The 23,295-nt window shown below is 43.0% G+C and overlaps 1 protein-coding gene and 2 long non-coding RNA genes across 3 annotated transcripts in view; 2 read left to right on the forward strand and 1 right to left on the reverse strand.

Annotated features, from left to right (window-relative positions):
- Positions 1 to 23,295, forward strand: part of LOC131262568 (uncharacterized) — a 174,424-nt gene that overhangs the window by 116,713 nt on the left and 34,416 nt on the right. The window lies entirely within an intron of this gene.
- LOC131262542 (oxygen-dependent coproporphyrinogen-III oxidase) lies at positions 11,418 to 12,958 on the reverse strand. The gene is made up of 3 exons (XM_058264576.1): positions 12,764 to 12,958; positions 11,681 to 12,683; positions 11,418 to 11,618 (listed from the first exon to the last, which is right to left on the reverse strand). The coding sequence occupies exons 1-3, from the start codon at positions 12,853 to 12,855 to the stop codon at positions 11,526 to 11,528; spliced, it is 1,188 nt and encodes a 395-aa protein (XP_058120559.1). The 5' UTR covers positions 12,856 to 12,958; the 3' UTR covers positions 11,418 to 11,525.
- On the forward strand, positions 16,370 to 16,769 carry LOC131262565 (uncharacterized). Its single transcript, XR_009178225.1, has 2 exons — positions 16,370 to 16,597; positions 16,671 to 16,769. It is a non-coding gene; the product is annotated as an uncharacterized LOC131262565 (long non-coding RNA).

A 23,295-nucleotide genomic window follows, 5' to 3' on the forward strand; every position in this document is an offset into this window, starting at 1 on the left:
TCTAAAACACAATCATTTCTGAGGCGATTGAGATGATATAAATATTATGGCATAGGTATTTAGTGGGACTATCTTTTTTCTGAGTGATGCACTTGGCTAGGAATAACCATTAAGGGGCTTTTTTTGTTTTATTTCTTCTCTTTATTGTGCATCGATAATAGATTTGAAAGCGTCAATGTTGTTTACATTGGAAAATGTTCTACCGTTGTTGGCAGCGCCGGTGCCATCCAAAGGTAATAAATAAACTTTCCGTTCAAACTGTAACGGTTTATGCTTTCCATCCGTCGCTTTATTTCATTCTTCATGCAAAGTTTCACTCAAGAGCGGGTTGAAAAATTTCGGCGCTGCAGCGCGAATGCGACGGAGCACAAGTCAGTCGCTGCGTCTCGCTCCGATCCACGGGGATAGGCCTAAGTTCATTCAAAATTGGTAGTAGGGTGGCTTGCCGACACAAAGCAATGCAAAAAAGTGGCAAAACAAAGCATTTGTGAAAATTTTGCAGTTCCAGTTCGGCGTCGCATCAGAGCGGATGGTTAGCAGTGCACGAGGTTCCTGAAAGGGTAAGCTGAAAAGTAAGGTTATCTTAGGCACGGTGTGTCGCCGAGCTGGAGCTCAAGTCAGAGAAATCCTAGCCGACGCACATCTCGTGCTGTTTGAGGAAGGAAATATTCCTTTCGTGACGGTGGGTGAACAGCCACAATTTGACTGCGCACTAGCGTGGTTGGCAAGCAGTGCTCCTGGCCGCATGGTGGCAGTCAAAAGGCGACGCCTACAGAAAATCGAAAACCACAGAAAATCAGGACATATGGCCTTTAGTTGCCAGTCCTTAACCTAAAGAGGTCTATGTCTCCAGGTTAGCTTGCGAAGGCCCAGGAAGCTGGATTCAATAGCCGTACTGGAGTAAATCCTCGCCGAAGTGAAGAAGAAGAAGAAGTGAAAATTTTGTTCGTTTCCGGACATCTGCAAAACAAAAGGTTTCTACAACGCGAACCGACGATAATTTTTTGAGAAACGAAAGTTATTGTCGTTCCGGATAACCTAGTGTTCCCTACAAAAATGGCTCTGATGGTTTAGGAACTTACGGAGCGCACAACATTCCAGACCATGGAATGTTTGATTTAATTTAAGTGGAAATATCGTTTCACCTGTGAGATTTGCAATCAAGGAGATTCATAAAAATCCCACAGAAAAGCGGCTAATGTCAAAGTAGACAAATACATTTGTGCTAGCTAAATAACAAATGATTTGTTTGACTATTAAGTATCTTCTCCTTGGTGTAAACGAGCTTGTTGGTCATGCCTGCCCGTTAAGGGCTTACGAGACTGGGTGGGTGCAGACGAATGGTAGAGGAAGGGAGAAGGGGAGAGGAGAGAGTGGTGTGAAGAGGGGAATCACTCAATTCAGGGGAGGGTCGCTCAAAACCGCTCACGTTTTGACTAAATAACACTAGTCATAATCAGTCATTTATTCAGTCATTTCCCAACTGACGGCGACATGCAACATTACCCCGTTTTCCCACATTGCAACCCTCTTAAGTCCAGTACTGTCAGCTATCTCTTACACACTTTGTCTTCCTACTCGTTCTAATGATGAACCGGCGTGCTAGGGGAGAAGTCACATCTGCCCTTTCACATCTTCCCTTTCAGTCTGACACATTGCAATAGCGGAACCGATCGTGTAGCATTCCCACACTGCACAGCGACCCGCAAATGTGTTCGTGCACTTTATGTCGGTCAATCATGTACAGAATAAAAAGTACGTTTGTATGAATGCCATCACGCGCCAACTGTCAATAGCGGCACGGTGAAGTTTTCAGTCTTCAAAACATCTAGCGCCAGAACAGTCGTGTTGAAAAGTGTAAAGTGTTTTTCCAAAGTTCATGGTGCCCAATGGGAAACTTAAAGGAGAAAAAGTGCATCCATCAACAAGTCCGCGTCGGCGTCAGCTCATGAACGATCTGGTCCGTAAAACGGATGAGAAGTTTGATCGTTTGGAAGCATCTTGGAATCGGTAAGTAAACAGTGTGATAGAGCAACATCATGACCGTTAAAAGAGCGATTCGTTAATTCCTTTCCTTTGTTTGTTTCGTTCCACAGAAATAACACCGGAGGAAGAAGTCGCCCTTAGTGTTCCGGGAGAGCAGAGTGTAGAAGTAGAATCCGAATTTAATACAGAATAGAAATTTCCGCGTCGATGGATTGCGCAGAACACAACACTGTTTTCTCATTCGATATCCGAAACGCATTATATAAATGTGTGCATGCAAATATGGTAAAATAACACGCACACCTTCATAACCCCCTGTTTGACACTAACACCACCACAAAATAACCGATTGAATGTTGCACCCCACCCCCTTGTTTGGTGCAACACTTTGTCTTTAAAAAAAATTAACTAACAACTTGATAACAATATGTTAACAAGATAAAATCCGCCAGTTGGGTTAATACAGTTTCTAATTACATACCTTCTGGAAAGAAAAGAACAGACAAGCAATTCCATTAGAACCTTTGAATGGACAATTACAATTCTACTCCACTTACCCTGAATGCTGGAACATCGGCTAATGCTGGAGGTATTTCGTTGCTATACTGAAAAATTATGAACAACACTTACCTGTATAAGGAATCTTACTTCCCAATGTTGGTTTCATTGTAGATTGCTTACGACACATCACCAATAAAAACACTTTTTATACATTTTTTGGCCAACGATTTTACTTCACAGAATCATCAACCCAACTCAGCAAAGGCGTTTCGATAGCTACCCTGCGAACGGTTTTGCTCGAATCAGTTGATTTTACAGGCGAGGGGTAGGGAGAATATCACCTCCGCGACCCTCTACTGTGGACAAGAACAAGATAGCTGCTATTGATGCTATGCCCTGACTCTTTCTTCCTCATTGGGTCATGCATTTGTGGATTCTCTTTCAATGCTTTCTGCTGTGTGCAAAAAGAGCATGCCTCAAATGTGCTCTGAGTTTTCTATGTTATTGGCACAGCTGATTGCTGAACAATGTAGAGGTCTCCAGATTTAAATTCGATTTCAAATATCAAGTTTGAAATAAGTAGCAATCGCTGTACGGTTCTGTTTGTTTCAATAATGTGACTCTGGCTCATTTCCATGAACCGAAATCCAATGGACCTTTACTCATGCTGACACGTGCATAGAGCGATTAACGGCATTATTGCGGTGGTTGCGTTAATGTAAAGACGCATTACTACCGTATTTCAGCCCATAGCAATTCATTATTTTTAATCGTTGTTTTAATGTTGTTCTTTCATTTATTCAATTCTATAGTGAAAAGTGCGGAAAACAAAGTAGAAGAGGAAGTTAAACGACAAATAAAGAAATAACTTAGTTTCATGTATGCAATTTCATTCAATTAGCTTCACGAAATTTCATTCCGCAATCAAAACAATACCCCATGCATGCATCGAACACAAACACGATTCATATAATTAACGTCGAACAGCTGTAAGCGAAACCATCCGTGCTGGGAGAGAGAATGGAACGTCATGGAAACCAATGTCCATTCCTCGTAGGTTAATATTGGATGTTAAACCTCGGGCATCGGCAACTGACAAATAGCCCAGAGCAATTATAGCACTGACTTATTCCATCGAGACAACATCACGACTAAATAGTAGAAAAAGACGCATTGGTGAAATTAAAGACAAGCTGGGAGAAAGAGTGGGGCTGGACATAGTAGAGCGCGGAATACGAGAGCAACTATGTTTTTGCTCTCTTTTTTTCTGGCGCGCTTGGTGTGCGTGTCACCTCTGACTCAACGTTGTGTGCGTGTAATCCGACCCCCCGTTAAGCGGAAATCGGGGGGTCCGAAAGGCAAAAAACTGCTCGATTTTCAGTGTACCGCCCTGCGAACGGTTTTGCTCGAATCAGTTCATTTTACAGGCGAGGGGTAGGGAGAATCCCACCTCCGCGACCCTCTACTGTGGACAAGAACAAGATAGTTGCTATTGATGGTATGCCCTGACTCTTTCTTCCTCATTGGGTCATGCATTTGTGGTTAACGCGGAATAAAAATCGGTTGATGGTGTGGGTGAAACGGAAGGCATATGCATGGTATGCGTGTTGAGGATTCTCTTTCAATGCTTTCTGCTGTGTGCAAAAAGAGCATGCCTCAAATGTGCTCTGAGTTTTCTATGTTATTGGCACAGCTGATTGCTGAGCAATGTAGAGGTCTCCAGATTTAAATTCGATTTCAAATATCAAGTTACAAATTAGTAGCAATCGCTATACGGTTCTGTTTGTTTCAATAATGTGAATGGCGAAAATTATCGGGAAGGCTCTGGCTCACTTCCATGAACCGAAATCCAATGGACCTTTACTCATGCTGACACGTGCATAGAGCGATTAACGGCATTATTGCGGTGGTTGCGTTAATGTGAAGACGCATTACTACCGTATTTCAGCCCATTGCAATTCATTATTTTTAATCGTTTTTTAATGTTGTTCTTTCATTTATTCAATTCTATAGTGAAAAGTACGGAAAACAAAGTAGAAGAGGAAGTTAAACGACAAATAAAGAAATAACTTAGTTTCATGTTTGCAATTTCATTCAATTAGCTTCACGCAATTTCATTCCGCAATCAAAACAATACCCCATGCATGCATCGAACACATCGTGCGCCGTGATGGGAGAGAGAATGGAACGTCATAGAAACCGATGTCCATTCCTCGTAGGTTATTATTGGATGTTAAACCTCGGGCATCGGCAAATGACAAATAGCCCAGAGCAATTATAGCACTGACTTATCCTATCGAGACAACATGACGACTAAATAGTAGAAAAAGACGCATTGGTGAGAATTGAAGACGAGCTGGGAGAAAGAGTGGGGCTGGGCATAGTAGAGAGCGGAATAAGAGAGCAACTATGTTTTTGTTCTTTTTTTGCCTGGCGCTCTTGGTGTGCGTGCCACTTCTGACTCAACGTTGTGTACGTATAATCCGACCCCCCGTTAAGCGGAAATCGGGGGGTGCGAAAGAAAAAGGCAAAAAACTGCTCGATTTTCAGTGTACCGCCGTTCGCTGGGCGCCGTTCGCTGGGTAACACCAAGGCTGTTGTACTCAAGGTTGTGTGGTAAATGATAAAGCAAATAGAAATGTCAAAACCATTTGAGCATTGCAGTTTCTTTGATCAAATCACGCCGCAAACTAACGGGTGTAATGTTTATCGATCCTACTAACGCATATAACAATGTATGTACTGACAAACTCATAGAGATCATGGAACTCAACGGAATGCCAATGGAACTCACCTGATGGGTAGCTGCACTACTAAACAATAGAACCATAACAATAACGGTCTACGAGAAAAAGATTAACAAACTAATATCGGACGGACTTCCTCAGGGAGACGTACTCTCCCCAGCACTTTTTAGCATATATACAAAATAGCTACTCCAATATGCCGACGATTTCTGCATCATCGAAACAGGAGACAACCTATCAGACCTACAAGAAAAACTACAACAAATAACAAATACCTTTATCGAGGAAATAGAACACCTGGAGCTAAGTATTAACGCTGAAAAAACTAAATATATGCTATTCGGATGAAAAAGAAAAAACCAAAGCCTAAACATAAACATACAAGACAAGCAAATCGAAAAAGTAACAGCCATAAAATACCTAGGAGCCTGGATTGACGGAAAGCTTAACTTTCAAAAACACGCACAAGAAATCACCAACAAAGCACAAAAAAGACTCCATGCCCTAAAACTGATAGCAAATAAAAAAACCATTTAAACCCAAAGAAAACCATAAGAACCCCGATACACGAGCCGCAAACTCAAAAACTTTGCGGCGCAAAGAGGTTTTTGTTTTTGATTTTTCAGTTAACTCGCGGCTACACGAACCGCACAGATTTTGACGTAAACTTATACGGTTTTTGAGTCTGCGGTTGGAGTTTGCGGCTCGTGTAGCAGGGTGGTAACAGTATGTGGCGGCCAAAGTGATTACTATCCAGGTGGGTTCATCCCGAACAAATCGCCTCGATTTTTTTAGAAAAATAAAGGAAAAATTTGACAATCGTTTCGGGTTTTGTTTATGCTTACAATTTGCCAGTTGTTGTTTCCAAAGTTCTTTCCGATAGCGTAAGAAAGCCGTATTTATCCTGTTCAGCTGTTTTTTGCAAAAATAACTCATGGAATGGGAAAAAATGTGATATAATGAAGATATTGCCGTTTTAACTAACACGTTTCGTGTAGCATTGTAGCAACAAAGTGTTAACATATGTGCCTTTGGACGACCTAACCGCATTACCCATCTCGTCCAACCTCATTTACTAGATGACTTTGCAATGCATCGTAGATGGAACTGTGTCCTCAGTAAAGTTGTGGCTAATGAGGGCAGAGTCTTCCGGTAACCGTATCAACTGGAACCAGCAGCTTGCTAACGCGTCGTTATCCTTTTGTAGGTAAACAAAACCAGGAACGATTGTCAAAAATTAATTTCAAAATGGCTGCCACGACCAGGCCTTTGAGCTCACCTCCCTTAGGACCCACCTTGATCTCTCCCATGGGAAAAAAACGTAACCGCATGCGGTTGCGCAAAGCTGTGACCAGGGGTTGAGGACACAGTTCCATATACGATATGTTGCAAAGTCATCTAGTAAATGAGGTTTGACGAGATGGGTAAAGCGGTTTGGTCATCCAAAGGCACATATGTTTGGCACAACACTTTGTTGCTACAATGCTACACGAAACGTGTTTGTTAAATTTACGATATCTTCTTCATATCGCATTTTTTCACATTCCATGAGTTACAGGGTTTGACAGGCCAACATACAACTGGGGCAACGTTCCTTCAAAATCGCACCTTCTTTCAAAACAATTGAGGGTATTATGATCCAGTTCCGCGTTATTGCTCGAAAGTTTCCGCATATTTGCTCGAATAGCAACCTGGGTATTTATACAAGTATTTCAAGGTATATAAATATATAGTTTTTAACAAGTTTCGAGCACTTTGATTTTTAATCAATTTTCAAAACGATCGAGTTATTGGTGTGTTTTATACTATGGCTAAATGGCTAAATAAATCAAAGTGACTTGTCTAAACACAACGTTGATATGAAAAGTGCATCCTGAATTATCATGTTCTTGGTAAATACCAAGATCCATAGAACCCACATATGCTTCGGACACATACGGTCTATAGAGATCCATCGACCAGGAGGTGCTTGAAACTGCTCGACGATAACGACGCGCGTCGTTTCGTATCCGCGCATCGTCTCGACACGCAGGTGGCGTCGTTTTGGATCGTCGAGACGCCCAGCCATTTTTCGCTTTTTTCAAAGTGTTGTTTACCTTTTGTATGGGCCAGCGTCGAGAAGTTCATCGTTTCCGCGCACCCAATCATAATACCCTCAAATAACAAAATTGAAGTTCTAACGTCAACTGGGTTATCGATCAGCATCCCGCTAGGCGAGGTCGCATGCAAGTTGTCCTCCACTTGTGTCATCAGGCCTCGGGCCTGGGTAAAGGGAGGACGTTTTTATATGGGAGCTTGCACGCGGTAGAACGATGGAGGACGTTCGAGCAGTCGAATAAAAAAGCAAATGGGGATGTGTGCGTGCATCAATTTGTGCTATTTGAGAGTGTGTGAGTGAAAACGAGCAGCCCAGGTTTATGTAGGTAGTTGTGATACGTGGTTTCTTTCGGGATAGTGGCGCAAAATAAACATGTCAGACTCCAATTCGAAAAACTATGAAAAATTTATTTAATATTCAAATTTTTGATTGAGGTTTCATACACTTTACACAAAAATGTCCGCCGCATACTCAAGGTAAGACAGCACTCAACACTTTTAATTATTAAAGTCTAATAATACTTACGGTACAAAAATTACAGTTGCTTTTATCACTAAAGGAACCCGGCACTCCAGGGCCACCGGAGATCGCGAAGGAGTTCCATGCCATCCGCAAAATGATCAGCCATCTCGAAGTGCGAGCCGATCTTCCAAACAGCCAGCTGGAAGTCCTTCGTACCCCGATATTAAAACTTTCCATCATGATGGGACAACTCCCAGCACTTTGCGTCAATCACTGTAGTCTTTTAATGATTCTTTTCTCCTTAAACTTTCGGTCCGCGCCGTTGGTGCACAACCGTGTTAGTCCGACTTGCTCTTGACTACAAATGGCGCTTTGGACTTGTCAAATTTCCGCCGAATCGTCGAGCAATTCTAGTACCAACACAAGGAAACACACGAGTGTACAGACACGAGCTACCATGTTTCATACACCATGTGGGATCGAAGCGGTACGTTCATAACACAGAAGAGGAAGATAGCAAAAAATAGCCTGGGCGTGTAAGGGAGAAAACATGCGCCGAGTCTTGTACACAACATCCAAAGTATAGGTCAGGAGTGGTTGCGGATGGAGGAAAGTACTCGAAATCGCCTAGCGGGATCACGCTGTAACTTGACACGGAGGGCGTAACCGATCAGTGTCAAAAAGGAACTTGTCAATGGAATGAGCGTTCTAGACAAGGCAGAAAATCATCACGCTTCTGATGTTTCATATTGTTGTACTTTTTTCATTGGAGTTTACCGCTGTAAATATTTTAAAAATCGCGCGCTTTTTTGTACGTTTGGTTTCACATACCTGGTGAATTACAAAGTGTAGCAAAAGTGTCTTGTGAAGATTCAAGTGAGAAATTACATTGTGTATTGAACAATGGAGGGTGAGAACGAATTCAACGAGTTCCTTGAGATATGTAAAATTCACCAGGTATGTGAAACCAGACGTACAAAAAAGCGCGCGATTTTTAAAATATTTACAGCGGTAAACTCCAATGAAAAAAGTACAACAATATGAAACATCAGAAGCGTGATGATTTTCTGCCTTGTCTAGAACGCTCATTCCATTGACAAGTTCCTTTTTGACACTGATCGGTTACGCCCTCCGTGTCAAGTTACAGCGTGATGCTGATCGATAACCCAGTTGACGTTAGAACTTCAATTTTGTTATTGTTTTGAAAGAAGGTGCGATTTAGAAGGAACGTTGCCCCAGTTGTATGTTGGCCTGTCAAACCCTGTATTTTTGCAAAAAAATACAGTTGAACAGGATAAATACGGCATTTTTACACTTTCGGAAAGAATTTTGGAAGCAACTGGCAAGTTGTAAACATAAACAAAAATTGTCAAATTTTTCCTTTATCCCGCTAGGCAGCTCGAAATATCGTCCTCAAAACGTTCGACACGCGAACAAACGTCCTACTTTTTTGTATGGGGATGAAACAAATGGAGGACGTTTTTCGAGCAATCGCCCTGCTCGTCCTACACACCATACAAAACTGCTCGATGTTTGTGTCACGGAGGACGTTTTTTAGGACGATTTGCTCCAAATTGCCTTGCGGGATTTTTCTAAAAAAATCAAGGCGATTTGTTCGGGATGAACCCACCTGGATAGTAATCACTTTGCATGGGATTAACCTTGCAATTGGCATCGTCTAGCGTAGGGGTCGGCAAAGTGCGGCCCGCGGGCCAAATCCGGCCCACCAAATGATTTTTTACGGCCCGTAAGAATATTTAGGTGCTTCTTACTAAAAACCCATTCCAATTTTTATAGGATTTGTTCACGATGTCAGGTTTGACTGACAAAATGAAGATGATAATTGTTTAACGAGGTGTTCCTGTTATATGTTTATCGATAACATTTTAAATGTTTAATTTTTTTACCACTTTTTTTGCAACTTTGCTTTTTAGAAAGTCCAACTCTCCATTACAAAGGGTATTACTTTGAAAACATTGAAGCATCGTTTAAAGAATCCGGCCCGCGCCTTTGGTTTCTCTTTAATCATCTGTCCCTTTTCGAAAAACGTGTGCCAATCCCTGGTCTAGGTATGTCGGATCGATTTGAAATTTTCAGTGAAGATACTTGAAGGCGGGGGTGCCCATGGCGCAGTGGTAGCGCGAGGAAACACCACACCACAGGTGTGGGATCGAATTTTGATTCTGGCACCCTCCGGTATTATGTACGGCTGACCACCGATCTATAATATACCGTCTTTCGGTCACTCAAACTCTCTTCGGAGGGAGGCCTTGTCCCACTAGGGGATGTCGTGCCACATAAAAAAAAAAAATACTTGAAGGCAAAGACAATTAACAGACAGGTCGGGTCATAGCTGATTTTTGCTCCTCCATTGTTGTGACAGTTGGTTAAAAAAGTGTTTACAAAAATTTCCAGCTTAGGCAGCGCTCTGTGAGCTATCGAACAAGACAAACACGACAAACACGACAAAAAAAAAACGATCAAATCCATGCAATGCCTTAGGCAGCGCTCTGTGAGCTATCGAACAAGACAAACACGACAAACACGACAAAAAAAAAACGATCAAATCCATGCAATCATATGGAGGTGCTCTGTCAACCTGCATCGAACATGTCAGAGCAGCAAGGCAGCAGAATACACAAGGTATAACAGTTTCACAGTGGGATACAGCCCTGCACGACAAAATCAAACTGTTTTGTTCTGTGTCGTGTTTGTCTGACATGTTCGATGCAGGTTGACAGAGCACCTCCATATGGTTGCATGGATTTGATCTTTTTTTTTTGTCGGGTTTGTCGCGTTTGTCTTGTTCGATAGCTCACAGAGCGCTGCCTTACTTGTGGGAGATCTCCGCCAAAATCTTCGCGAAATAGGTAGTTGGTAATTCTAGATCACAGTATCCATGGTCTTGCGGATAGAAACTGCTCTTCTGTGTGAAATCATGGGAAATGGATCCTTTTGCTCGCTGTGATTGCCGAAATTAAGTGTGTGCCTTAATTAATAAGCCTTATACGGAGCCTTCCTCCAGAACATATTTCGAACGCTCAACTCTTTGTTCTGTTGATGAAACATACCAAATTTGCAGTTTTACCCCACTTTCTTCGCTGTTCGTGAGAAGTAAACAAAATGTTAACCAACTGTCAAAAATTTTCCCACGGTTTTCGGCTCGTTACATGGTATGCTGCGACCTGTCTGTTAATTGTCTTTGCTTGAAGGTGTTTTCCAAAATATTGTAAAAATTTCACCCGTCACATCTACAACGCCCTACCGTTCTAGACCATACATTACATATTAGGGGTAGCCTTTATTTCAAGTTATTTTTATTATTTTTAATTATTAGCATGTCCACAATGTTAAAACCACAAGGGCGGTGATAACAGCGACATTTTACGAAAATAAATTAATTTCACCCCGCGTCCACACGGCATCGTAGCGTAGCGATTTTGACACTACGTCGTAGTCTCAACTATTTTTTATGGCCGTGGGTAAAGCCTCTCGACCAACATTTACACTACGACGAAGTGTCAAAATCGCTACGCTACGATGCCGTGTGGACGCGGGGTCAATGATGATTCCCTACGGATTCAAAACAATGTTTATCGATATGCCTTACTTTCAAATTTATGCAACAACGTATTGTGTTTATTCCTTGTGTTAGTGCATAACAAGAATATATTTCACATAAAAAATATTACAATAACAAAAAAATAAGAAAAAGAAACTGCTGTCCAGTGCTACAAATTCAACCAATTCTTCGGCTTTTTGAGAACTTCAATAATCACTGCTTCTTCACTCCCTTGTTCTGGAATGTTCATGTATTCCCATTTCTACAAATAAGAACATAAATTTTGTTATTGAATAGTTCGAAAATAGCAAGCATGATATTTACCGCTTGGAGAGGCAGGGACATGAGAATACTTTCGTATCTCGCTCCGGGTGTGTACAGACCAAACTTTGTGCCTCTGTCGTAGATGAGGTTAAACTCCACGTATCGACCGCGACGCAGAAGCTGCCATTGCCTCTGTCTGGTACCATAGGTATCGTTTTTATGTCGTTGAACCAGAGGCAAGTATGAAGGAATTACGGAGTGGGCGCAAGACGACACGAAATCAAACGCCTGCTTTGCATCCGGTCCGTCCAAATCGTCGAAGAAAATCCCTCCTACTCCACGACTTTCGTTGCGATGAGGGATGAAAAAATATTTATCGCACCACTCCTTGAATTTCGGATAATATGATTTATCATGCGGATCGCACGCTTCTTTGAGAGTCCGATGGAAATGTTTTGCGTCGTCCTCATTTAAATAGTACGGAGTGAGGTCTGTGCCACCTCCAAACCACCATTGCTTTTCCCCTGTTGAATCAGTAACCTCGAAGTATCGATAGTTGAAATGTATGGTTGGTATCATTGGGTTTCGTGGATGTATTACGGCGCTAACGCCTACAGCGAAGAATGGAAGATCACCATCAGCAAGTTGCTTGCCACGGGACCGCATCTGCTGAATCGCTCCTTTAGGAAGGTTGCCATGCACGACCGAAATGTTAACGCCGGCTTTCTCGAACACATCTCCATCTTGTAGGACGCAGGTGATGCCGCCTCCCCCTTCACTGCGTTGCCACCGATCAACGACAAACTTTTTGTCAAAGTTCTCTTCTGCTTCGAGCGAACGACAAAAATCATGCTGTATTTTCATTACCAACTCCTCCATTCGACATTTCATATCGTTCCGGTTTGCATCAAGGACCTTTCGATCAGTTATTGGCTCAGCCATATAGCGAGTTACCGAGGCCAATTTATTTACAGAACCAGATAGCATGTGCACCCGTTTTTGGTTCATCCATTGGTATGCTATCAAGACGCTTCCTCCAACAAATGCTGAACTGCCAACGATTCTACAAAATGCGCAAATTTACAAAATTCATACATGATACATAACATGATAAATGCAGCGCATCATCAATCCAGTGTTTACCTTATCAGAAATGAATTCCTCTTGGGGCCGGTAGCAGTCGCTATGTGCCGTCTGATAAGACGCACATTGTTATGAAACAGTTTTGAAATCATTTGCAGCAATGTATGTTCAGTAGGTAACCTACAGTATGTCTTATCGCCAAATTCGCCAAAGTTGTACAAGCGAACCGGTGGTCATGAAAGACAAAACTGATCCTTTACCTCAAAGGCCGAGAATTCCTGATTACTAGTGTTGGCAGAATACGGATCGGAAGACCCGAAGATACGATCCGTAGACGGATTCCAAAGATTCGAATCCCATATGATGGATTGAAAGATTTGATTCGATTGGGATTTGTTTGGGTTCTGACTTGATCCGAATCTATTTACAGCATTTCCCGGGTTTTTATTCCAAAGTCTCATCAAAACAATAACAAGTAGCAGGTTTCATCTGACAAGTTGCGCTCTATATTGGCATCATTAATGGCATGGCAAAACATTACCGTTCTGCAAAGCCACATTCAATATCTAACTCGGCCCCAGCTACGTTAAATAATGCGATCGTACGATAGCCATAGTAACGATTCGTTAATCGTCCGCCGTTAAAAAGAAGGTTGGTTCATTTAGAACAAATCGCGCTGATTGAATAAGAAAACATTAAACGTATTTTTTGCACTCATTGCCATCTGCTTACGAATTGTTGTTGGTTGTGATGATGAAACATTGATTTCCACTTACCTCTGTAAGCAAAACTCAACTTCAATACCACATTCAAATTCAAACAGATTGTAACGAGGCGGTTATCCGACCGGGCGCGAAGGTGAACCCGACCGAGTGCGTCGTCGTCTGTCACGCGAGTATTCCCCAACAGGACACTTCCCAACGAGAAATTTTGGCGTCATTTTGATGTAAAAGAATTCTCTTGAGACCTGATCGCTCTTCTTTTCAGAAGTGTTTTACACCTTCTTTTGCAGCAGATTTCCTATGCAATTTTGGATGTAAAACACTTCTGAAAAGAAGGGTAAAACAATTCTCTTGATACTTGCGGGACACCGCAAAAGAGAACTGTTTTGACAACGTGACTGTGCAACGTGTTTATAACACCTATTTCTGGCTATACGCGTAAAAAACGTATACTCATTCGTAGTAGATTATATGAGCTGGGTTCAGGATATCTTTTCTTTCCCAAAATAATTATTTTCATGGAGGAACATATTTTTGATTGTTTTATTATTTTGATACAACGATAATATAATATACATATCGTCCGGTTCGGAAGGCAATCAGGGGAAATGTTCAGAAATCGTCCGACGCCTCCTCTGGTTCGTGCTGGCAAACAGTGACCACGGATCGTAGCAGGCTCCTTCGATGTACGATGTGCAGCACCACTCCGTCATGCCCATTGAAAACACGTAGAATGCATTCATGTTTATTTCAAGCCGCTTCTTCCTCCTTGTCGAGACACTGAAATGTGTGAAAAGTGCGGACAAATCATCATCAGTAAGAACTCTCTGCTGTGGGTTCTTACACACGTACTTACTGTCTGGTGCGAGTTAACCACCCCGAGTCGGTCGATCCAAGCGCTGCTATCGGACACGGGCCACCGATGCTATGTTACACCCGGTAACAACCGATGATCGCCGTGATGTCCAACCGACACCGACCAACTATTAACACTGAGTTGCAGTTTCGGCGCCTGTCGCTAAGGGTCATCGTCTCATCCTGTTTCCTTTCCTGCCCTTTTCCTACCATGTTTCATGATGTTGTTTAACACATTGTTTAATAAACTTCACTCCGATTCCGACACCCAAACCCGCGAAAGCGTTATTCTTAACTCGCAGCTAGTTGGCCAGACTTGCACAGTAAACAGTAAACAAACAAAGGTTTGACAGCCAGTACCTCTTTCCACTGCGGTGCCTCCCAAAACAAATTATTGGTAGGTTATGAGGTGTCCATGCCTACCAAAAATACACTTGGCAAGGTTCTTTTAGGTAGGCATGGATACCTTTGGTAGGCAAGTGCAGCAGGGTTCTCCTTGGGTTCCCAAGCTGCAAACGTCACTTTAAAAGACGTCTTTTAGTGGTCTTTTAATAGATTAAAAGACCGTTAAAAGACGTCTAAATAACACGGTTAAAAGACCGCATAGGTAAAAAAGTGGGGATTTTGAAAATTCGAAATAAAAAATTGTCCCTCCTTTTTTCGAACACCCACGTCTCTGTCCTTCGTCATTGCTCTGCTTGCTACGTGTTGTTGTAGAGTTTCCTTTTCTGAAAGCATGTAAATTTTCATATATGTATTAGTAGATTTTTATTACATACCTGCATGTGTATCAAACCATCAACTGCATATTTCGTGTTCAGCGCTCCTAACCACTAGACCATTCGATTGGACAATTTTTTTTAGTCAGTTGCCATATATAAATGGAGCAAGCGCAATACGTAGAACATTTTATTACAATTTTTTCCGTTTAATGGCCGGAAGGCTAACGGCCATTAATGGTAGAGATGTAATAATCGAAAGGCTCCACGTACGGAGGTAAGAGATGCAAATAAGTAAAAGGCTCCACACAGGGAGATTAAGCACAAATAAGCAATAAGGCTCCACGTACGGAGATTATAAGTACAGAAAGTAATAAGGCTCCACGTACGGAGATTATAAGCACATTACAACGGCAAAGCCAACAGTTAAAACGAACAACTAGGGCACGTCCGACCTCGTCGGCGGTCAATGATGAAGTGTGTTTTATTAGAGAGTGATACTTCATTACCATGCGGTCAATTGACACATGTCAATTGACCGGATACGCGATTTACAAGGTTCATATAGGTTTACAAGGTTCATAATCGTAAGGTTTCTATAATTCGACGGCCGGCGTTCGATCCGGACGTTACAGGGGGCATTTTTATTTGAAATCATTGAAATAATTGATCTACTTTCTAGTGGGCCAAAATTACATACGTGGGCCAAAATACCCTCACTCAGCCTACACTTGCATCGCTCGATTCTGACAGAAAAATCGGTTTTTGACACTAGGAGCGTACCAGTTTTTTGGTATGGTACGCCTAAAGCAACCCGTAGACGTTGCGAACTTGTACGCGCGAACAATTTGACAACCAGGCATTGCCTATGTAAAGGAAAGGAAAGGAAGATATAAGAGGAAATCTTCCTTTCCTTTCCTTAACATAGGCAATGCCAGGTTGTCAAATTGTTCGCACGTACAAGTTCGCAAAGTCTACGGGTTGCTTAATGTAGTCACGCGGTCAAATTTGAATCTGACAGCCCGTCAACATCGCTGTCAAATCGGGTCGAAATTTACTGCGCATCGTGCCCTGGACCGACCCGTTTTCGACGCGGAAACGGGTCGGACCAGGCGCAGGAAATATTTCAAAAATCCCCTTGGGTTTAATAGGAAAAGTAGCCGAATACTTCACAGAAAAGCAGCGGTCTTTTTCCATAGCGAAATGTTGGTGGGATAATTTATACACCTTGTATTTTGGTCATCATTACCAACAAGGTAAAGAGACATGAAAAGCTGTGTGATCCAACCTCTAGTTCTAGTAATCTTGATGTAATGTCAAATTGCTATGCAAACAACTATTCCTTGTATTTCATATTCTTTGGCCATCCTGTCATCTTATAGAAAAAAAAAGATTCGCATCTCGTCGCGTGCTCTGTTTAACAAAACGTTTTTTACACTACTTGTGTAAAACTGAAAAGTAAAACTAGTTGCGTAAAATCATGTTTCGTATGCACGGACTTCCTCCGACGGATGCCGCAGAGGAAAAACGCAAAGTGCGACTAGCTGTCCAACAAAATCTATTCGCCTTCTTAGCGCTTTGCGTTTCGATTCGAATAGGTAATAATCAATTTTTGTGTAGATCACATCGAAGATCTTATATTATAGTTTTTTATTTGTTTCCTATTTTTAGCTTCTGTTTTGGTACAAGAAGGAACGGTTTAATCAATCACGGTACGATGGTATTATCAACGCTTTCATATTAAATAAGAGCTATACATTACACTACTTATTAGCTAAGGATATGCTTATTTCATATTGAGAAATGCGGATACTTTAGAATACTTCGAGATCATTGATGTGGGAGAATCGACTAGAATTTCGTTTATTTTATGCTCTATATGAATGAATCAAATGTCTCAACATGTTTGGTATTGTGTGCAATCCACGACACTGCCGAGCGAAGGATTTCCCAGTTCTGGATTATGGAGTGGACGTAGCGGACACAACGAACCTTTCTAAAATATATTCGTCTAACCTCAAATTCCGATTACGTTCTTATCATACCCTAGGGACATTGACCCTTGCTAAATATAGCTTAAAAATAATGGGTAACATCAATGCTTTTCAGCTGAATTTAAAGAGAGGTGTGAATACTTGAGTTACTTCATTTTACTTGCGCGTATTTGAGGACCTTAAATACTGACTAAACTCTTTATATACTAAATTTAAGTTTTATCATAGGCATTGTAAAAGGTTGCATTCTCGTCTAGCAGCATGGTGTTGTGGTAAACAAAGTAAAATATTGTTGGAAACTTGTTCAGTACTAAGTTCGTCTACAAAAGATATACGGTGCTTGTTAGAGAAAGTTTAGGTTTAATGGAAAGTGTTGGAACGCTATACGTCGAGTTCCGCATCGACAAAGTTTCATTGTCTCCGACAAACTATCAAATTCAGCTTTTGGAAACTATAAGCACGTATTCATGTTTTCATTCGATTTGTTTGTTTTGGAAACCTAAACCTTATCAAATCATTAGTCTAACTGTTTGTTCATTCCGCTTTTTTTGGTCATTCTACTCTTTTCCAAAGTGCTAATTAGCATTAATACATTGCCGTCCGGAAACATGTCTCTTTATACTAGTGATGTGCGCTCTGAGTGAGAATGAGTGAGTGATTCGAATCTTAATATTGAATGAACGATTTAAATCCTAACATATAGTTTTTGTGACTCCCTTTGATTTGAACCCTTAACTGGGATTCGAATCCCAAAAGAATGAACGAGTTGGTAAAAGAGTCGCTAGTCGCCATAGAGATTCAAATCCCAAGTTGTGATTCGAATCCCAAGTTGTGATTCGAATCCCAGTTTTGGATCACTACATGGGCGACTAGCGACTCTTTTAGCAACTCGTTCATTCTTTTGGGTTTCGAATCCCATATAGTGATTCCCAAACTGGGATTCGAATCACAACTTGGGATTCGAAACACAACTTGGGATTCGAATCACAACTTGGGATTCGAATCGCAATGGCGACTAGTGACTCTTTAACCCACTCGTTCATTCTTTTGGGATTCGAATCCCAGTTAAGATTTCAAATCACCTCGAAGGTTAATAAGTCATTTTTCACGTTTTAAATCACAAAAGAGTGACTTAAAGATTCGAATCATCGTTATGATTATTCACTCTGATTCAAATCTCTAAAAAGAGTTGTTATTCTCATCACTACTTTATACCCTTATTAGACGAGGAATGTATCTGTCATATTTTTCCACCCGGTTGACAGAAATTGACATTGTTGCTGGTACTATGTAGTTCCAGCAAGAGTCCCAGCAATCTGCCATGGAAAAACTTGCTGGTACTACATGACAGCTGCAAAAAATTTGAATTTTTGTCAACCGGTCATCCTTTTACTGTCAAAGTAGGCTCTGGCAGGGCGTTTGACATGTAAATGATGACCGCTCGTGTAATAACGCAAAATTCCACAAAATGGCTTTTGCAGTTATTTGATCATTTTCATGTTTGAATTTAGCGTATTGTTCATCCTAGAGTAACGAACAAAATCCGTTGCAAACAACAAAGCAAAAAGTAAACAAATCGCCACTTTGACATATAAATGCCAGTCGAAAGAAAATTGGAACCGGGCATGCCTCAGTTCCAGTTCGGTAGTGAATCAGAGTGGAGGTTAGCAGTGCGCAAGTTTCCTGAAAGGGTTAGCGGAAAAGTAAGGTTAGCTTGCGGCACGACCGCGTGGTCACGCCGAGCTGGAGCTCAGGTCAGACAAATCCTAGCTGCCGCACATCTCGTGCTGTTTGAGTCAATCAAGCGGACCACGAGTTCTTGTGTCCTGACAACGGAAGGAATTATCCCTCCCGTGGACGTTGGGTGGACATATGGCTTTTATAGCCGGTCCTAAAGGACGAGCCCCTTCATAGGAGTTCGGACAGAGTCGGTACGCCTCTGATTACGAGTAAGGGAACAAACGTTCGACTTAGCGTAGGAGGATATACCCCGACTCGCATAGCGAAAGAAGAAGAAGAAGAAGAGTAACAAGAAGGTACGTGAGGTGAAACTTCGATACATTTCGTCGAAAAATCGGTGACCCACTTCGGCCGACGGCTTCTTAAACATTTTCCATGCGAACAAAACAAAAGCTATTGAAGAATCGGTTTGTTTGGTTCTCGAGCGTTGTTGTTTGTTTAATATTCTAAGGGCGATTCCCGCCAAATTTTAGTATCAGCATACTGTCAAAAGCTATTTTTCGATTTTTTGCAGTGTAGACGTCAAAATGCTCTACATTCCGCTACCTTATATAGTGTGTATTTATCTTGGGTCTAACGGAAGCACGAAAGACCGTCAATCCTAGCCAATGAGTGCACGCACACATGTACACACCTGCTTCACGCACACATAAGCAGTAGAGGCGGTCATTTTTTTATATACAGTCGGACGTCGATTATCCGGGGCCGGATTAACCGGTGGGCGGATTATCCGGGGGTCTTGCAACTGACAACTGCACAACCGGGCTAACATGTTTCCATGAATATTAGGTTGGTTCACAACATTTTGTAGCAATAATGTGTCAAATAAATTTTATCGGATCGAAAATAGCAATAAAAATACCATAGGAAAATAAGGCAGCGCTCTGTGAGCTATCGAACAAGACAAACACGACAAACACGACAAAAAAAAAACGATCAAATCCATGCAATCATATGGAGGTGCTCTGTCAACCTGCATCGAACATGTCAGACAAACACGACACAGAACAAAACAGTTTGATTTTGTCGTGCAGGGCTGTATCCCACGGAGAAACAGTATATACCTTGTTTATTCTGCTACCTTGCTGCTGGAAGAGTGACAGTTCTTCACGACAAGTCGCAGAGCACCCTTCGAACATTGTCGTGTTTGTCGTGTTTGTTGGACTGTTCACAGAGCGCTGCCTAATTCAAACATTTTTTATGATTAATCAACTTACTGGAACTGGTCAAAAGTGAACTAGCCGAGACTCAAACCAGGTATTATAAACGTATTTTAGTATATGTTCGATTATCCGTGGAATTCGGTTATCCGTGGACCTCTCGGTCCCGACACCCCCGGATAATCGACGTTCACCTGTATTCAATTTATGTAACCGCGTGACTACATTAGGCGTACCATACCAAAAAACTGGTACGCTCCAAGTGTCAAACCAGCCAACCCAGAAGTGCTGGGTTGCATTTGGTATGGTACGCTTGAGCTCGACCGTACCAAGTTTTTGGTATGGTACGCCTAATGTAGTCACGCGGTAAACAATAAATTCATAATTTCAATACACATATTCGTTTATTTCAATAAATATACATTGAATTACATATCCATTCAACATGGTTATTCGTCACGGTAGCAGTAGGTTAACTAAAAGTAAGGTTAACTTAGGCACGACCGCGTGATGTCGCCGAGCTGGAGCTCAAGTCAGAGAAATCCTAGCCGACGCACATCTCGTGCTGTTTGAGTAATCAAGCGGATCACGAGTTTCGTGCGATCTGACAAACGGAAGGATATATTCCTTTCGTCACGACGGGTGAACAGCCGCATTTTGACTGCGCACTAGCGTGGCTGGCTAGCAGTGCTCCTGGCCGCATGGTGGCAGTCAAAAGGCGACGCCTACAGAAAATCGAAAACCACAGAAAACCAGACATATGGCCTTTAGTTGCCAGTCCTAAACCAATAGAGGTCTATGTCTCCAGGTTAGCTTGCGAAGGCCCAGGAAGCTGGATTCAATAGCCGTAAATCCTCGCCGAAGTGAAGAAGAAGGAGTGTAATGCCCATAATGAAAGCTCCTCTTGCACTGAATTCGTTCTTCTTCTTCTTCACTTCGTCGAGGATTTACTCCAGTACGGCTATTGAATCCAGCTTCCTGGGCCTTCGCAAGCTAACCTGGAGACATAGACCTCTTTAGGTTAAGGACTGGCAACTAAAGGCCATATGTCCTGATTTTCTGTGGTTTTCGATTTTCTGTAGGCGTCGCCTTTTGACTGCCACCATGCGGCCAGGAGCACTGCTAGCCAACCACGCTAGTGCGCAGTCAAAAAACGGCTGGTCACCCGCCGTAACGAAAGTGTTATACGCCAGTAAGATGCAGCGTGAACCCGGGCTCTCCGTAGATGAGTTCCATCTTCGGGTGATGCCACGATCGGGATCACAAAGGGATCGCCGTAGCTGACGGGGCCGAAGCGTTGGCCTCGCTCTCTGGCTACCTGACCTCCGGTGCGTTCGGACGTGTGTAGCGCAACGGGTTCCATAATTTTAATATGTTTTATTGTCTAAGAGTCTAAGTAGAAAATAAAGAGCTTTTAAACCCAAAAACATAAAAGTGGCGACGAGGATAGTAGTGGATTGAACCCCGTTTAAGCGTGTTTAGTGTTCGTGAACGGTTGATTATTTATTGAACTATTTATTTTTTTTTTTTAACGTGTGTCGTGAAAGTGTTAAAAAAAAAAAAGACGATCGTCGCTGAACATGAACAACGCAGCAGAACAACACACGGACGAACAGCGCAGATCCTCCGGAATGTTCGCATCCGCATCGTCCGTGCTTCAGCCATCACCAAACGGCACGATGCCGCATACGCTCCCGGAGGCAACGCCCGAGCAGCATCATCACCCGGCGCCATCGCAAAATCCATCAGCGCCGCCATCGCTCCCACAGCTCGCGTCGGGGTCCCCAAGCAGCGATAACGGAGTAATATTGCAAATGATGCAATTGTTGCAGCAACAAATATCTCAGCAGCAACAATGGATGGCCAATATGCTACAACAAGTGCCAATGGCAAAGCAAGCGGATAGCCAACGTGAGCCGAATGATCCGGAGATAATTTTGAACGCACTCGCGGAGAGCATCACCGAATTCCATCACGACGCGGAGGCGGGTATCACTTTCGGAGCGTGGTACGACCGCTACGAAGACCTTTTCGATCGCGACGCTTGCCGTTTAAGCGATTCAGCAAAAGTGCGTCTTTTGGGGAGGAAGCTGGGCACCGCCGAACATAATCGCTTCACTAGTTTCATACTCCCTCGCGCTTCCCGCGACCTCACCTTCGCCGAGACCATAACCACACTTAAGGGACTATTCGGCAGTAAGGAATCCCTTTTGAGCAAGCGTCATAGATGTTTCAATACATCAAAAGCTCGAGGGGAGGACTTACTCGGTTTCGCCTGTCGGGTCAACAAGGCATGTGTGGATGCTGAGCTATCGGCCATGACAGAGGAACAATTTAAGTGCCTTATGCTGGTGAGCGGCCTGAAGGATGAAGAAGACCGGGACATCCGTGTAAAGCTTCTGGCACGGATCGAGCAGCACCCGGAAATCACTCTGCAACAACTATCTGAAGAGTGCAACCGCATTGTAACGCTGAAGGAAGACAGCGCCAGGATCGAAGCGCCCGCACACGATCGCGTTCTTGCCGTGCAAAGTGGAAAACCAGCTAACCAACGTTTTCGGCGGCCTACAACGGAATCGGGACCCAAAACGGCGTGTTGGCTCTGCGGAGAGCTTCATTGGGTCCGCGACTGTCCTTTCCGTTCCAATAAGTGTGGCGCCTGCCACAAGGTCGGTCATAAAACCGGATTCTGCAAGCCGAAACGTTTCCGACGCCATTCCGGAAAGCACCATGGGAAGCGGCGTACAGCAATCCGGGTGGTCACAGTCGATGTCCGTAGTGTCCAAAAACGGCGTCGCTTCGCAGCAGTCATCATCAATGGTGTCGGTTTCGAGATGCAGCTCGACACAGCGTCAGATATCACCGTCATCGACCGGACGGCCTGGACGCAGCTTGGTAGCCCTCATCTGGCTCCACCATCTGTCATCGCCCGATCTGCGTCCGGGGGCAACGTGCATCTCGACGGCGAGTTCTCATGCACAGTCAGCATGGGACACCGATCTACAGAGGCTACAATACGAGTAGCAAACGCCGGACTTCTTCTCCTGGGAACCGATCTCGTGGATGCCTTGGACTTATGGACGCTGCCAATGGACAAGTTTTGCCGCAGCCTGGCAGTGTCGGCGGTTTCGTCCGGAAACTTTCACGAGCGGTTTCCAAAAGTCTTCAACGGCACAGGATTGTGCACTCGGGCAAATATACCAATAGTTCCAAATACTAATTGTGCTCCTGTTTTTAGGCCCAAACGACCGGTGGCGTACGCTCTTCAGGACACGGTCAATCGCGAGCTCGACCGACTAGAGCAGCTAAAAGTCATCACCCCGGTAACATCATCCGATTGGGCAGCCCCGGTAGTGGTGGTTCGAAAGGGAAACGGCCAAGTTCGCATTTGCGGGGATTACA

The sequence above is a fragment of the Anopheles coustani genome, chromosome 2 (assembly GCF_943734705.1).
Source record: "Anopheles coustani chromosome 2, idAnoCousDA_361_x.2, whole genome shotgun sequence".
In the NCBI taxonomy this organism is placed as follows: Eukaryota; Metazoa; Arthropoda; class Insecta; order Diptera; family Culicidae; genus Anopheles; species Anopheles coustani.